This window comes from Octodon degus, unplaced genomic scaffold (assembly GCF_000260255.1).
Source record: "Octodon degus isolate 3935 unplaced genomic scaffold, OctDeg1.0 scaffold00001, whole genome shotgun sequence".
NCBI classification, from domain to species: Eukaryota; Metazoa; Chordata; class Mammalia; order Rodentia; family Octodontidae; genus Octodon; species Octodon degus.
The window spans coordinates 21,841,678-21,855,562 of record NW_004524577.1 but is presented as its reverse complement, the minus strand read 5'-3'; the positions used below and the strand labels follow the sequence as shown (position 1 = coordinate 21,855,562).

Below are 13,885 nucleotides of genomic sequence, written 5' to 3'. Positions count from 1 at the left end.
GGCTGAGCTGGCCACACACACACTAAATAAATAAATAAATAAAAATTAAAAAAAAAAAAAAGAAGTCCCTCCCTGAGCAGGAGGTGGTAGTACACAGCCTATAACTGAAGCAACAGGATCTTGAGTTTGAAGTTGGCCTGAGCTGGATAGAAAACTCCGGTGTCAAAACCAAACAGAAATCCTTCCTGAGAGATCACAAGGTGCTTTACTGTGTCTAGTCCAGTGTTGCCTCTGCCAGTAGATTCGTCCCTTCCAGACATTACTAGGGAAAGAAAAAATCAGCTCACGCTTTTTTGTGCCAGCCAGTGGCTAAAGTCTTGCTAAGAGGTCAGCAGTTGTTAGAGTTTTAGTACGTGCTGTGCCTGCTATGTGTGTTTGTGTTTTTTCCTTTCAATAACCAAATAACAAAATAGACTAATACAGTTTTTTAAGGCAGCTGGCTTTGCATTGAAGAGTGTGATTTGATTCTAATAGGAACACACGAAGGCAAAAAGGTCAGCTGTTTCCCTGGTAGGAGATAAGGGAAATTACCTGTCAGCTAAACCTGTCAAATGTTTCTGAGAATCAGTACTTACTGAGAAAAGTTGGTGGAGCCTTCGTGATCACACTTGGCACCAAGGGAAATGCTTCTAGCAGCTTGCTCAGATATTAGGATAGTCATACGTAAAAACATGAGGATGATTTTAAATGAGCTTACTTGTTCTGTTGTAACTGATCTGTGGGATATTCATCATCACGGTACCTCGTGCCTCCCAGGAGACAGCCACAAGCCATCCGAATCACCTGGAGGTGGCAGGAATGCAGCACTTGGGCCTTTCCCTGGTCTCCCTGAATCGCAGAGCTGGGGCGGGGGGGGGGGGGGACTTGTGAGCTCCTCAGAGTGGCTCTAGGAAATAGTAGCTTCTGAGAACTACAACTGCTGGCAGTGGTCTTCCCCCATCCCAGGCCTCCAAGAGAAAATAAAACCATGCCCAGAATCTAGATCGTGTGTCGAAGCAGCAGACTAAGAGTGACTTTGACTGAAATCAGGTGTGAGTTCTCAGTGGGTCACTTGATGTCTCTGAAATAGTCTACTTTAGCTCTCCTTTCTTTGAGGCGTGAGATTTATAGTAGGGCTCAGAACAGTCCTGGGGTTTAGACCGCGTCAGGGTGGTTGGAATGAAGGGAAGCAGAGAAAGTGGGGTATCAGTAACATTTTCTGTCATCCTCAGTGGGCTTTGCCAGCCTTTCAAATAGGTGCACTGCCTGAGACCCTTCAGCAGGAGGCTTCGACTGTGCTGTCCAAGAGCATCAACCGGGACGCCGTGGTCAGGGCCCGACTACCAGCTCAGCACGGACTTCCAGCTCGGCCTGCTTACTAGACAGAGCCACTTGGGGTCCCACGGAGATTCCTCACACAGTGTGCCCCCCAGCTCACTGCTGTGGGCCTAGCATATCATAACCACTTTGTCTCTTCCTTTATCCCATCTGACTGCACTCATGCTATGTTTCAGACTCTATTCAGACTTCTGTTCCTTGAATTGAAGACTGTCCAAATGCCCAGTCTTCCCCACTAACCCGCCTTCCCTGCAGGGCAAGGTACCATCCCATCCAGAGTTATGAGAGCGGTACTGATTCGCCTGAATTAAATTCCAGAAAACCAGGCCTTCTGTAAGTGATTCACATTATCTTAACCGGAGAGAAATACAGCATCTCTTACAAGGATGACAGAAGATTTAGAAACACTAAACTTGCTCTCTCAACAAAGCTAGGTCTAATTGTCACATCTCCCTTTGGTCCAAACTATTCACAGCAGGCAAGAAGTGTACTGCTTGTGAGATAAAAGTAGCTGATATTGGTAATCTCCTGATTCTGTCTGATATTGGTTAAATACTTGGCAAGTAGCAGGTGTCCCTTAAAATAAAAAATATCCCCCAAATCTAAATCTCAACTGCTGGGTTATTTTATGGTATTCTCAGCCAAATGTATCACCATTAAATTTTAGTTTTAGAAAGTCAGGATTTGGATCTGTAACCTCCTCAGATAATCTAAAAAATAGTGAGGCTTGGTGAGGAAGGGAAGATTGGGAGTTGGAAAGGTTGCATCTTTTTGTAGCTCATTGTCTTATGATCTCCATAATAAGGACAGCTAACTCTTCAACAATCCGCCCTCTCAGCCTCAACTTCCCCATCTATCACATAGGAATAATTATTGTCCTTGGTCAGTCCAGTGTGCTTAGACAATCTTGTTAAAGCTAGAGTACCTCACAGATGAGGGATAGTGTGAGCACTTGAGCGCACACCATCAACTACAAGTGCCCAACCGCCTCTGGCAGTTGTACCAGTCCAGGTCTTCACCCATGAAAGGTCGCTCCTGTCAATGAAGCTTCCTGTTCTGTAAAATGAGAGGGAGACGCAGGTGGAAAGGCTGGGGTCTTCAGGGCTCCTTTGGGGCCTGCTGTTCTGGGAGGCGAGGACTCCGGTTCCTTACACCATAAGAGTGACAGGTTCTCCTGAGGCTCATGGGTACTGGTGGTCTTGGCTGCTGGACCCTCACACCCTAGAGGCAGAGGAAGGGATTCTGATGCGCAGGAATATGAATGCTTTCCTTGGTCTGCAGCACTTTTGTTTAAGAACAGGACACTGCAGCTTCTGCCCAGTTTTAGGCTGAGGCCAAGTTGGAGCCTTAGATCTGCCATCCTGAGGCTTCAGTGAGTAAATGCAGAAGCATGTGGCTTAGGTGAGCAAGGACAATCCAAATATATGGTGAATGTTTATGTTTTAAAACTATTCCAGCCAGGCACGTCAGAGCAATTGGGAGGCTGAGGCAAGAGGATCGCATGCATTCCAGGCCAGCCTGGGCTACGTAGTGAGTTCAAGGCCATCCTGAGCTAAATAGTGAGATCCTAACTCAAAAAAAGATTCTTGGGGCTGAGGAGATAGCTCAGTAGAATAAGGGCCTGAGTTCAATCCCAGGTTCCGCCAAAAAAAAAAAAAAAAAAAAAACCGTAATGAAAGATGTATTGTCATTAATCTCCTTCAGAATGCTTCCCCTTGCATCAAACCTGCTTCTCCCCCATTCTTGCTACTTTCTGAAGCAGTTCTGGGAGTCCTCTCTTGTGAATGTCTTTATAAGATATGATCAAAACTGAGACAAGTGCTACTGCCGCGTGCCATCTTCCAGAAAGGCAGGCTCATAAAAGCTCGAGAGTGTGTCCTCATCCATCTTGTTCACAGGCTCTGGCAAATTCCATGCAAATTCTGGCTCTTCTGCAAAGTCAAAATGACCGTGAAAGGTTGGTGCAAGACATCAGGGCAGCCACCATAGCTCACCTAAAGACCCTCATGAAAGAGCAGTTCCAGAGCGGCTTCAGAAAGTGACAAGAACAATGGAGTAGTGTTCAAAGTAGGGAAGAAGTATTTTGTAGGGAACTGATGGAGTGTGTCTTTCAGTGTGGTAGAATTTTTATTACTTGAATGAATGGGTTCCACTCATCCATCACATGCTTTGGCCATCCTTCATAAATGGTAAAGTGGTAAAGTAATAAATGTTGAGGATGCTGACCTGTATCAGCTTTGGCTTCCCTGATAGTGGGTACACCACCTGCACTCACCACCTGCACTCACCGCCTGCACTCACTGCATTTTTTAAAAAAAAATCTGTAGCATCCGTGCATTGCTGAAGATACGACCTTCAGGCTGTCTTGCCCTCTGCTCCTACTGTGTGCAGCTGGGACAGGAGAGATGGGAAACATGAAACAGGCTTCTCTGCCAGCAGGAGCAAGGCCTGCTGGGAACACTCTGAAATAAGGAGAGAACGTAGGGAGCCCGGGAGCCCTGTCAGCTGTTGATACAGGCAGATAAAGATCTGGAAAACAAAGCAGAAGATGGCAGAGGCACCAAGGGAAGGATGGGGTGGGTAGAAGGGCACAAAGAAAACCAGACCAATGCAGCTACGAAGTCCAGGAAACTTAGAGAAGATGAGGTACAGAGTTAAATTTGGTAATAACCAAATTCCATAACCCAAGACATACAAGGTGAGCAAAGCAAGTTTTACTGCTCCCAAGAAATGATCAACCTGTTTATATTTAAAAAAGATTATCACAGTGTCCTTAACTTGTTTACAATGGAACTATTTAATTTCTCTTTTTTATTTTTTTATTTTTTTTGCGGAACCGGGGATTGAACTCAGATTCTTGCGTTTGCCAGTCAACCGCTTATCCTACTGAGCCATCTCCCCGGCCCCGGAACTATTTAATTTCTAAAATTCTTCTAAAAACAGAATTTGAAGAGTAGTGTGCTATTCTGGAACATGCATCAGCGAAGAAACACATGCAGAAGCAAAAATTCATTAGAATCAGGGGACAGGTGGGAGAGAAGCTGGCTGATTGTTCAGTGGAAACAAAGAAGGCATTGGCCTCTGAGCTGTGTGGGTGCCCAGGGCGCCTGCCCAGGCTGAGCCCATGGTCTTCCCACAACTCAGCAGCAAGCCCAGGCTGTGTGTGTGTGTGCCTTTTACAGAATAGAATCTCGGCCTCCCAACTTGAAAGCCTTCATTTGAGATGTGAATAGAACAGGAAAAGGAGAAGGGGATGGTGGCATGGCTGTGACCCTGGCCCCAGTCATGCTGTTCTACATTGGCTGTGAGGTCCTGGGCAAGTCATTAGACCTCAAATATTTGGCCCATGACAAAGGGGAAAGGATACTGGCACCTAGTACTTCCTAGGAATGTGTTATGAGGATTAAAGAGGATGCTATTTAATAAAGGACCGAGTGCCTACCAAACTCTTAAGGCACTCTTCACGTGTAAAGTTGTATTGCTGTTCTTGGGATGGGCTTTCTGGTGATCAAAAGATTAGATGCTGTCACTAACTCTTCTGCATATTAGCCCATGTTTAGTTGTTTATTGATCCAGGTGGGATAGCACCTAGCTCCCACAGAAGGTGCCCTCAGTGTGTGCAACTATCGAATCTGGCTCGTATCTATGATTCTTGACATCTTGGAGATAACAGCATGGAAAGGGTTCTTTTTCAAGCCTGGTGGAGAAAGGGAAAAAGGTGAACATGAAGATTTGAGATGTGAGGGCCCCAGAGAAATCAGAGTCCCTCCAGACTCAGGAACAGACTCTCCAGAGGGGGATTCTGTGTATTTCCTGATAACAGCTGACTTCTCTTCATTTTTGGTGCTGACCCTGTTGGTCCTTGGGGATCTAGACAATCAGCAGATACCAACCTCCCTAACATATTTGTTTTCTCCAGTACAGTATCTCTGTGGCAGAGGTGAAGGCACGTAGTTGTCTGACCTGCCTGGTGGTCATGTTGTCCCTCAGGGCTGAGGTGATTTCTTGTTCCAGGGAACAAGAGGAAAGCTTATGGAAGACTGGGGTAGTTGCCTAGGCTTCTGGATGCTTCTCCAGAGCCCCAACCCTGGAGTGCCTGAGAAAGAGATCTGGTAATTGGGGCCACTGAGAAGCCCTGTTACAGGGAAAATTTGTGTTCACCCAACACTTTCTTGCTTGAGGTGAGATAAAAGAGCACAGAGAACCACCACAGGCTCTAGAATAGGCCGTTCTCCTCTCTGTGCTGCTCCTAAGGGAGCCCGGGATCATTCCTGCTGGGCCAATGCCTGCTGTGTGTCCCAGTGTGAGATCTTCCCCTATTGCTCCACTTCATTTTAGACTGACCACACATTTGCTTTGTGTAGTATGTGAGTTCCTGCAGCAAAGAGACTTGGGTAGAATTTCACATAAAATGCTGTTATTAAAAGCTGCTGGGAGACCTGTTGGTGATTACCTGTTGGTAATTTTAGTTCCTGCATAGAGCACCTTTCATTTCTTGTTTTTAATCCATGTAGCTACATTTTTACCTGGGGAATGCTCTATATGCATGGGTTTGAGGTGAGAGGTTTTCTCTCCAGAAATCCATTATGGTGCAGAGACAGAGTTAAATACATGCCCTTATCCCTCCTTAACACCAGGACATTTTCTGTATGTACCTTCTTCTTCGTCTGCTAGACCTTACTTGTAGCTAAATGGTCCCAGGCCTCCTTAGTCCCATGTGTTTCCTTTCGTAGCCCTGTAATCTCCTTTAACTTCTCTATGGTTTCTGTTTCTTCACTCTGGGAATTTCTGTAAGGTTAGATCTCAATGTCAAGTGCCTTTTCAAAGGGAACCCACTCTGTCTTTCACCTGGCAGGGGGCTGGAAGGAGTTGACCAGTGAAGCCATGGTAGCATGAGGGCTGATGGGGATGGGATAGGAAAAGGGGACAAGGGAGAGCTTCAGAGAGCCCCACCCTCTTAGTCCTCATTATCCATTATTCAAGACCCTCCTCATCTCCCATCCATATAGAATAGAAAGCAAAGAACTTCTTTAGTTTTCGATGACCTTTTCTAGTTATGCTTGCAAAACTTTTTTAGAAAAAGGAAGTTGTAGAAATAAAGTTCCAGCTTGTGATCACGAATGGAAAAGGAGATAAATATTCATGCTTAAGACCTTTAGTTACGTGCCCTTGCAGACTGAGAGGTTTTAGCTGTTCTGGCTTCTGTTCACACCAGGGTTGCTCCAGGGCCCAGCTGCCTGTCTGCTCTGGGTCCATCCTTCTTTCCCGCCACCCTTGGCCATTTCTTCAGCAGCTGTCACTTGGCTCAGTCTGCAGTGGTGGGGTTGCCCCGGCCCATGCAGAGCAGAAAGGGAACAGCCTCTAGTTACTGCATTCATGGTGTGTGTGTGTGTGTGTGTGTGTGTGTGCGCGTGTGTGTGTGTGCACGCGCTGTCACACACAGTGTTCGAGAGAAGGCTCTGAGCTTTGTGCAGATTTGGTCACGGCTGTGCCTCAGTGATAGCTAACAGTTCAGCCGTTGACAGCAAGGAGCGAGCCTGTGTTTTGCGAGTGTGTGCGCATGCGCATTCAGATGAGGCTTAAACTCCGTAGCAGGGAGAGACACATGCACCCTATGTGGAGAATAACCTTTTGCTTTTAAGCGATTTTGAAATCATCTGGACATAGTAAAACATAAACCACTAAAAGAGCTTCCCTTCAAAAGACACCTAGAGTCAATGAATCTGTTAGATTTTCAAAAAGAACAAATCCCAGTCGTAACTGAGAAATACAGGCTTCTTTATGAGTTCCCCACCCTGCTTGGGAAGAACACAGACAAAAGTCCCATTGTCTGTGAGGACCCTGCCGCTCCAAGGAGTCTCCAGTCCATCCTCCTCGGATTCTGAGGGACTCGGCCTACAGCACCCCTGTCCACGGCACCACTCCACTGTGCTGAACCCCTCCATCACCCTGGGTTGTGGGGGGAGGAACCCAGAGACCATTTCAAAAGGAAGCAGTGGCACAACGGTGCCACCTCTAGTCTCTGCTTTTGTTGCCTCTGACCTGTACCAGATTTCCGGTGTGACTCCCCTGTTGTGGGGGTGTCCGTGAAGATCACAGAGCAGACTGGTGGGGGAGAAGCTGGACCCTGGTCTTTCCTGGGGACCTCTTTCCTGAGGCAACTGAGTGAGACCTTCTCAGGCAAAGGGTGGTGTCCTCTCAGCTTCCGAATGCCTGGCACGTTTCCCAGCGTGAGACATTCCCCAAGTATGTAACTTGGTGAGCATCTCAGCCACTAAAGCAGCAGCCGTCTGCCATGGGGAAGCAGGCACCCTCGGGATGCCAGGGGCCGGGGAGTGCACCCAGCCCCGCAGTCAGGCTGAGGCTGTGCCAGATGTTGGGGAGGCCCAGCCCCTGCTGACGTCGCGTGGCGGAGAAGCAGCAGCTTGAGGAGCGCACGGAGCCTCTTTCTTCACATCCTCTCCTTCACATGGGAAGTGCCCTCAAGAGGCTTTTGTGGACCGAGCCGCAAGGGAACCTTGGTGCACGTCGCTGGTGCCGTCCCCCCTCCGTCATTCCAAAGGTGGGCACAAAGGGTGCCTTCATCGGATTCCCGTGCACACTGGTCTGGAAGTTGGTGTGGGAGGACTGATGGTCACAGCTTCTGTCACATGGCATTTGTTATGTTGGCCAGTGATGGAGCCGAAGAGGAAGGGACCTTCTGGTGGCTGGTAAGGAGCCCTGCCAGGGAACGCCTGGCAGAGGGGCAGCGCCGGGCCTGGGCAAGGGCGTGCGGTGGGCAGGGCTTGGCTGTGCAGGTGCGCGTAGTGCGGGGTGTGGTGGGGGTGCGGGGTGTGGTGGGCAGGGTCGGGCTCTGGTCCCCCCACCCTCTGCTGAGGAGGCAGCTGCCTTGCTCCAGTGCACTTCAGTGAATTGCTACGCGTACAGTCAGGGAGCAGGCATTTGCTGCTTGCTGCTTTGGACTTGCACTAAGATACTGTATGGTGACAAAAGGACGCTTCCCTTGTTCCTGGGCGCAGGCTTTAGTTTCGTTTTGTCGCAACTTGATGCCTTCAGAAATTTTGAGATCTTTGTTGCAAGGAGGCTACGAATGGAAGGGCTTAGGGCCACTTAGGCAAAATCTGTTGATTTTCTTTCTTTTTTTTTTAAATAATTTTATTGAGAAACATATTAAGGAGACAGTTTCACAACCAATTACTGGCACATTTTACAGTAATTAATACATTGCATATGGTTGTCTTAGTGGTTATTCATTGTATAAGATGCAGACATGATATCCTGTCTCTGTTGATTTTCATTTTATTATTCTACTTTTCTTTGTTGTTTGTTTGTACCTGGAAATCGAACTCAAGACCTTGTACTTGCCAGGCAGGCACTGTGCTGCTGAGCCATCTATCCAGCCCTTTTATTCTACTTTTGTCTTAATTGCAGATGGTTGTCAATAACAAAACTAAAAACCAAAAGGGGGGGCAACTTTTAACAAATTATAGACTTTCATTCATAATAAATAAGCTTTCTCTTCTGTGGTTTAGTTTGTTTTAACCAGTCTTCACTTCTCCGACTGCTCAGAGGGTGTGATTTTTTTTTTTCCTCTTCTGGTGCTTGTCTGTTTTGAGGCATTTGGAGTAAGGCACCCCGTACTTTTGCTTCATTTCATTTTCTCTTACGTGGGGGTGCTCTCCTCTCGCCTGTTATTTAGCTGACTGGTTGCTTTGCCCATATTGTCCTTCCGATGCTTTCCGTCTTCTTGCTTCTTTAAGCATATCTCTGATTTCACTCCTTTCCCTAGCTCTCCTTCCGCATTTGGTTTCTGTGCCTTGTTTACTTTTCCAAATCCTAGTCCGAGTAGCTAATGCTGTAGGCCACTGACGCAGAAGGCTCTAGAGCCAGGTGTCCTGGGCCCAAGCCCTGGCTCGATCCTCTCCTTGCTTTGTGACCCTGGGCCACCGGATTCTCTTCCATATGCTCTCTGTCCTCAACAGTAATGAGGGACAACCATAATCTATGTCAGGGAGCTCTTTGGGGGGATTAAGTGAGTGACTCAACGAAGCTGTAGGTGGTGAAGCCTTGGGACAGTCTCAGCACCATGACCCTTTGTTTCCGGCTTCTGTGTCTGATGGGGCTTATTGGCAAATACAAGCTGTTTGGAAAAATGGGTGGTGGAGGAGGAGAATCACAACTTGTGGCGGACTCTGCAGTGCTTCTGGTCCTTGGTGACACAAAGGAAAAAAACCCTGCATGGGTCATGTGCCCTGACCAGCTTTTCTGAAATACAATTTGCAGACCATTCTAATTACCCAAGTAAAGTCCACTATCCCAGTGTTCCAAGTGTCTTAGTAATCTAAGTGCATTATTAGTTTTTAAAGTTATGATAAATATATGAAAAGTTGCCATTTTAACTATTTTTTAAATGTACAGTTCAATAATATTATCACCATCCTCTCTGTTTTCCAAACATTTCCACCACTCCAAGAAGAAAATGGTATCCCTTCAGGATGCCCATGCCCCCTTCCCTAGCCCAGGTAACCCCTAATCTGCTGTCTGTGAATTTGCTTATTTGAGGTAGTTAATGTAAGAAAAATCATACCATGTTTGTCCTTTTGTGCCTTGCTTACTTCATTTAGCACAATGTTTATAGCTTTGTGTGGTAGCGTCGAACCACTCTTGTTATGGATGAACAATATTCCATTGTACAGTGTGCCTCATTTTATTCAGTATCTGGGCATTTGGACTGTTTCACCTTTTGGTTATTGTAAATAATGCTGCAATTAACAGAGACCTACAAGTACCCACTCAAGTCCCTGCTTCCGCCTCTGCCTGGGAATGGAGTGGCTGGCTCAGACACAGGATGTCCCAGGGCCCGTCTGCTGTGGGGAGCTGGGGACCTCGCCCCAGGGGCCCTGCGGAGTTGGGGCCCTCCTCAGACCGGCTTCCGTGGCCCTCACTACACCTTGCCCTGTTGTTCCCCTTCAACTATGCTTGTGTTTAGGAAGCAGCTTGGCCACCCTGTCCAGGGGGAGGTTGTCCTGTGCTTTTCGTTTGCCTGTAGTTTCTGCACTTTTCCATGAGCAAGTGAATGAACGACTACCCCAGCAGACCCAGCCCGCCTGCGAGGCCATTGGGGCTGCTGGGCTAATTGTTAGCCGGGCTTCTGGATGTCATTCATTTCACAGTAAGGCTCCCAATTAATCTGGGTGCAGTTCTCACCAGAAGAAAGGCTGATAGGGAGAAACATCCCCTATTTCCATGAAAAAGGAAATGTCAAGAGCTCCATTGAATTTTCCTGGCATCCATCGGTGCCTTGTTTCAGATGAAAACCACCATTAGGGCATAAGGGAAGGCTGCCCCTCGTTCAGCCCTGAAAACCAGAGAGTGTGAGAGCCTGTGGGGCCTCGGGCCACACTGACCCAGCTCTGCACCGAGCCTGCTGTGTGGACCCCCAGGCTCTGTAGCACCCAGACAAGGCAGAGAATCCCCAAGCCCTGTGCTACTTTGTCATTGGAGGTAGAAATTCTCCTCCTGAACCAGAGACAGGAGGGCAGTTTTCATCTAGAAGAGCTAAAGCTCTCCTCTTTGTGTGTTTTTGTGACTACAGGACAAAAGATCCTTCATCACCGGAGTGACGTCTTGGAAACAGTGGTCCTGATCAACCCCTCTGATGAGGCGGTCAGCACTGAGGTGAGCAGTGGGTGCTTAGGTGTCTGGGTGAGACTTCATTCATGGATGGAGACCAGGCCAGACAGGTGGGGACTGGTGAGGGCCAGAAGGGAGAAGCCCTGGGCTTGGGGTCTTCCTGGAGCAGTCAGCACCTGCTTCTTTGCATCTGATCACCCCACCTGCTCCCAGTAAAGATGCAGTAAAAAGTAGGAGCTCTATTTGTAGCCCTGGAAGGAGGCAAGAGTGTGCAGTTGGGGGGTACACACGGGGCGTGTGCTGCAGGGTGGAGTCTTGTAAGCTTGATTCTCAGTTATCCTGAACTGTATCCCACTGCTAGGCAGGCCACGCAGTGCTCAGGAGAGTGGCAGCTAGGCTCCTGTCACCTGGGTTAATGATTGCAGGCCTGCCACCTCTTAGCTAGTGGCCTGCAGCGTCATTGGCTGTCTTTGTTTGAGTTTGTACCTCTGTGAAACTGAAGTTGTAGCTAACAGCTCTGACTCCGCATGTTGTACTTTGAGGTCCGAGGTTTCAGGACACTGTGTGGCAGTACTGACTGAAATTTTGTTGCTAGAGAGGGTGACAGGCAGTCTCAGAGTGTAACATGTAAGCACTTGGCAAAAGCAAGGCCACTCAGGCCAAGGAGTTGCTGTGGTTCTACTTCTTGCCTCCTCTGCTGCAGTTTGGTGCAGAGGAGTTGTTGCTTGGGCAACAAGTAGCCAGAGTCCCAGGATCCTCCACTGTCTAGTGTTGTGCTTTAACTGTGTTCTATCTTGTTTCTTTTAGATTGAGATATAATTCAGTTACTATAAAACCCATCCTTTAAGAATATACAATTTAGGGGCCAGGGAGATGGCTCAGTAGAATAAGCGCTTTCCTGGCAAGTGCAAGGGCCTGAGTTCAATCCCCAGTTCTGCAAAAAAAAAAGAAAAGAGTATACAATCCAGTGATAGGATACATACAAAGCTGTGTTAACCCATCACCATTATCTAATTCTAAAGCATTCCCCGCCCTCCCCCAAAACAATAAAACATGTGAGCATTCACTCTTCACTCCACTTTGCTGCTAGCAAACACCGACTTGCATTTTCTGTCAGTTTGCCCATTTCAGACATTTCCTATAAATGGAACCCTACAAAATGTGGCCTTTTTGCCTGGCTTATTTTACTTAGTATAGTTTTTGTTTTTGTTTTTTTTTGAAGGAACCGGGGATTGAACTCAGGCCCTTGCACTTGCCAGGCAGGCGCTTATTCTACTGAGCCATCTCCCTGCCTCCCCCTTTTTTTTTTACTTAGTATAGTTTTTTCAAGGTTCAGTTATGTTATAGCATAGATCATTACCACATTCTTTTCCGTGGCTGTATACTATTTCATTATGTGGATATGCCACATTTGTTTGTCTGTTCCTTAGTTGCTGAATGTTGGAGTTGCTTCTGCTTTTTTAACTATCGTGCTGCAGCTTATTTTGCTCCAATTTTGCCTGATTGAGATCCACAAAGCTTTTGACATTGCACTGTGGAACACGGTTGAGAAAAGTGATAGGCTAGTGATTTCTCTAGGACTCACTGACTCAGGAGGTAATTACAGCTTACGAGCTGGAAGAATAATGTATGTCCAGGGAGACTGTTTAAGAAACAAGAGTGAGAAATGCAAAGAAAAAAATAAAGAACCTTTTAAAGGAACCCTGGCTTGCTTATGGAGCAGATGGGGCTGAGACCATTGCTTAGTCACGTGTTTCATTCAGTGAGTCCATGTGGCCTTCCTGGGAAGGTGGTTGTGTGGGGTTCAGAATGCTCCTGTTAGTGCCTTGAAGGGTGTCTGGCATGTAGTATGTGTTGGACACTTGCGACTCGGGCTCAGAACAGATACCTTGGTGCTTGGACTGGTGCTTCTGGGAAGGACAGTGGGCTTCCTGCCACTTAAAGTTCAGAGTTCTTTCATGTAAGCCATTTACAGTTTGCTTTCAAAGACTACTTCTGTGGGAGTGGGGGGCTGCACTGCCTTTCTGTTCAGTGTCAAGCACTGTGCCCATTGGAGACTGCATTTGGAACTCTGCATTCCCTCCATGGCTTGGAAGGAAAGGAGTCCTGGTCAGGGGTTGGGGAGCGGTCATGCTGACTTCAGACCCTAGCAGGAACCTGTCCTTCCTAAGGGGGCAGTTAGGGGACTGGACTGCACATGAGGACTCAGCCTGTGGGACGTTTGCTGATCTCAGACTGCGTGCTATTGGGAGACAGTTCCCAGCAGCTGTGGAACAAATGCTTCCAGCTGTGAAGACTGTGTTGAGGAGGAGGAGGAGGAGGAAGTGAGGGGGAGAAAGTCAGCCGCCACTGCTGTCTTGGTTGTAGAGAGCTTTGGAAATGATATGCGTGGGGCATGGGGGAAGAAGGGCTGCTGCTTAGTGAGTTTGTGGATGTTTCCTCCAGCCCTCTAGCTGTACCCCCAGGGAAGAAATGATCTCAGGAAATGGAAGCCTTTTATTGCTGGTAAACTTCCTGTGCTGGGGGCTGTCACTGTCCCGGGGTGGGGTGCCGCCCCCACACATGCTCCTCGCCTATTTCAGGTGCGCTTGATGATCACCGATGCCGCCCGTCACAAGCTGCTCGTGCTGACTGGGCAGTGCTTTGAAAACACCGGCGAGCTCATTCTCCAGTCCGGCTCTTTCTCCTTCCAGAACTTCATAGAGATTTTCACCGATCAAGAGGTGGGTTCCTGTCAGGGATGTCTCGGCTTGAAGTGGCTTGGTCATTGATTAGCCGCAGGCTTTTTTTTTTTTTTGAGAGCACTGGGGAGCAAGGGCAGGGTGGGCGATAATATAACCCCTGTGAAATAAGCAAAACCGGGTGATTCCGACCGAGTACTTTATTTAGTCTTGGGGCTCATTGCCAAAGAATTGGAGCCCTCATCCTTTATTAA

The 13,885-nt window shown here is 47.7% G+C and overlaps 1 protein-coding gene across 3 annotated transcripts in view; it reads left to right on the top strand.

Moving 5' to 3' along the window:
* The window catches only part of Map1b (microtubule associated protein 1B), a 110,913-nt gene that overhangs the window by 74,145 nt on the left and 22,883 nt on the right, over positions 1-13,885 (top strand). For 2 of the 3 annotated variants that reach the window (XM_004623016.2, XM_023703142.1), the window contains 2 exons: positions 10,913-10,995; positions 13,533-13,673. In XM_004623016.2, the coding sequence (XP_004623073.1) occupies positions 10,913-10,995; positions 13,533-13,673 (224 nt within the window). Of the gene's footprint in view, positions 1-7,771; positions 7,880-10,912; positions 10,996-13,532; positions 13,674-13,885 lie in introns of those variants that run through there. The other variant, XM_023703206.1, reaches the window with a different exon arrangement.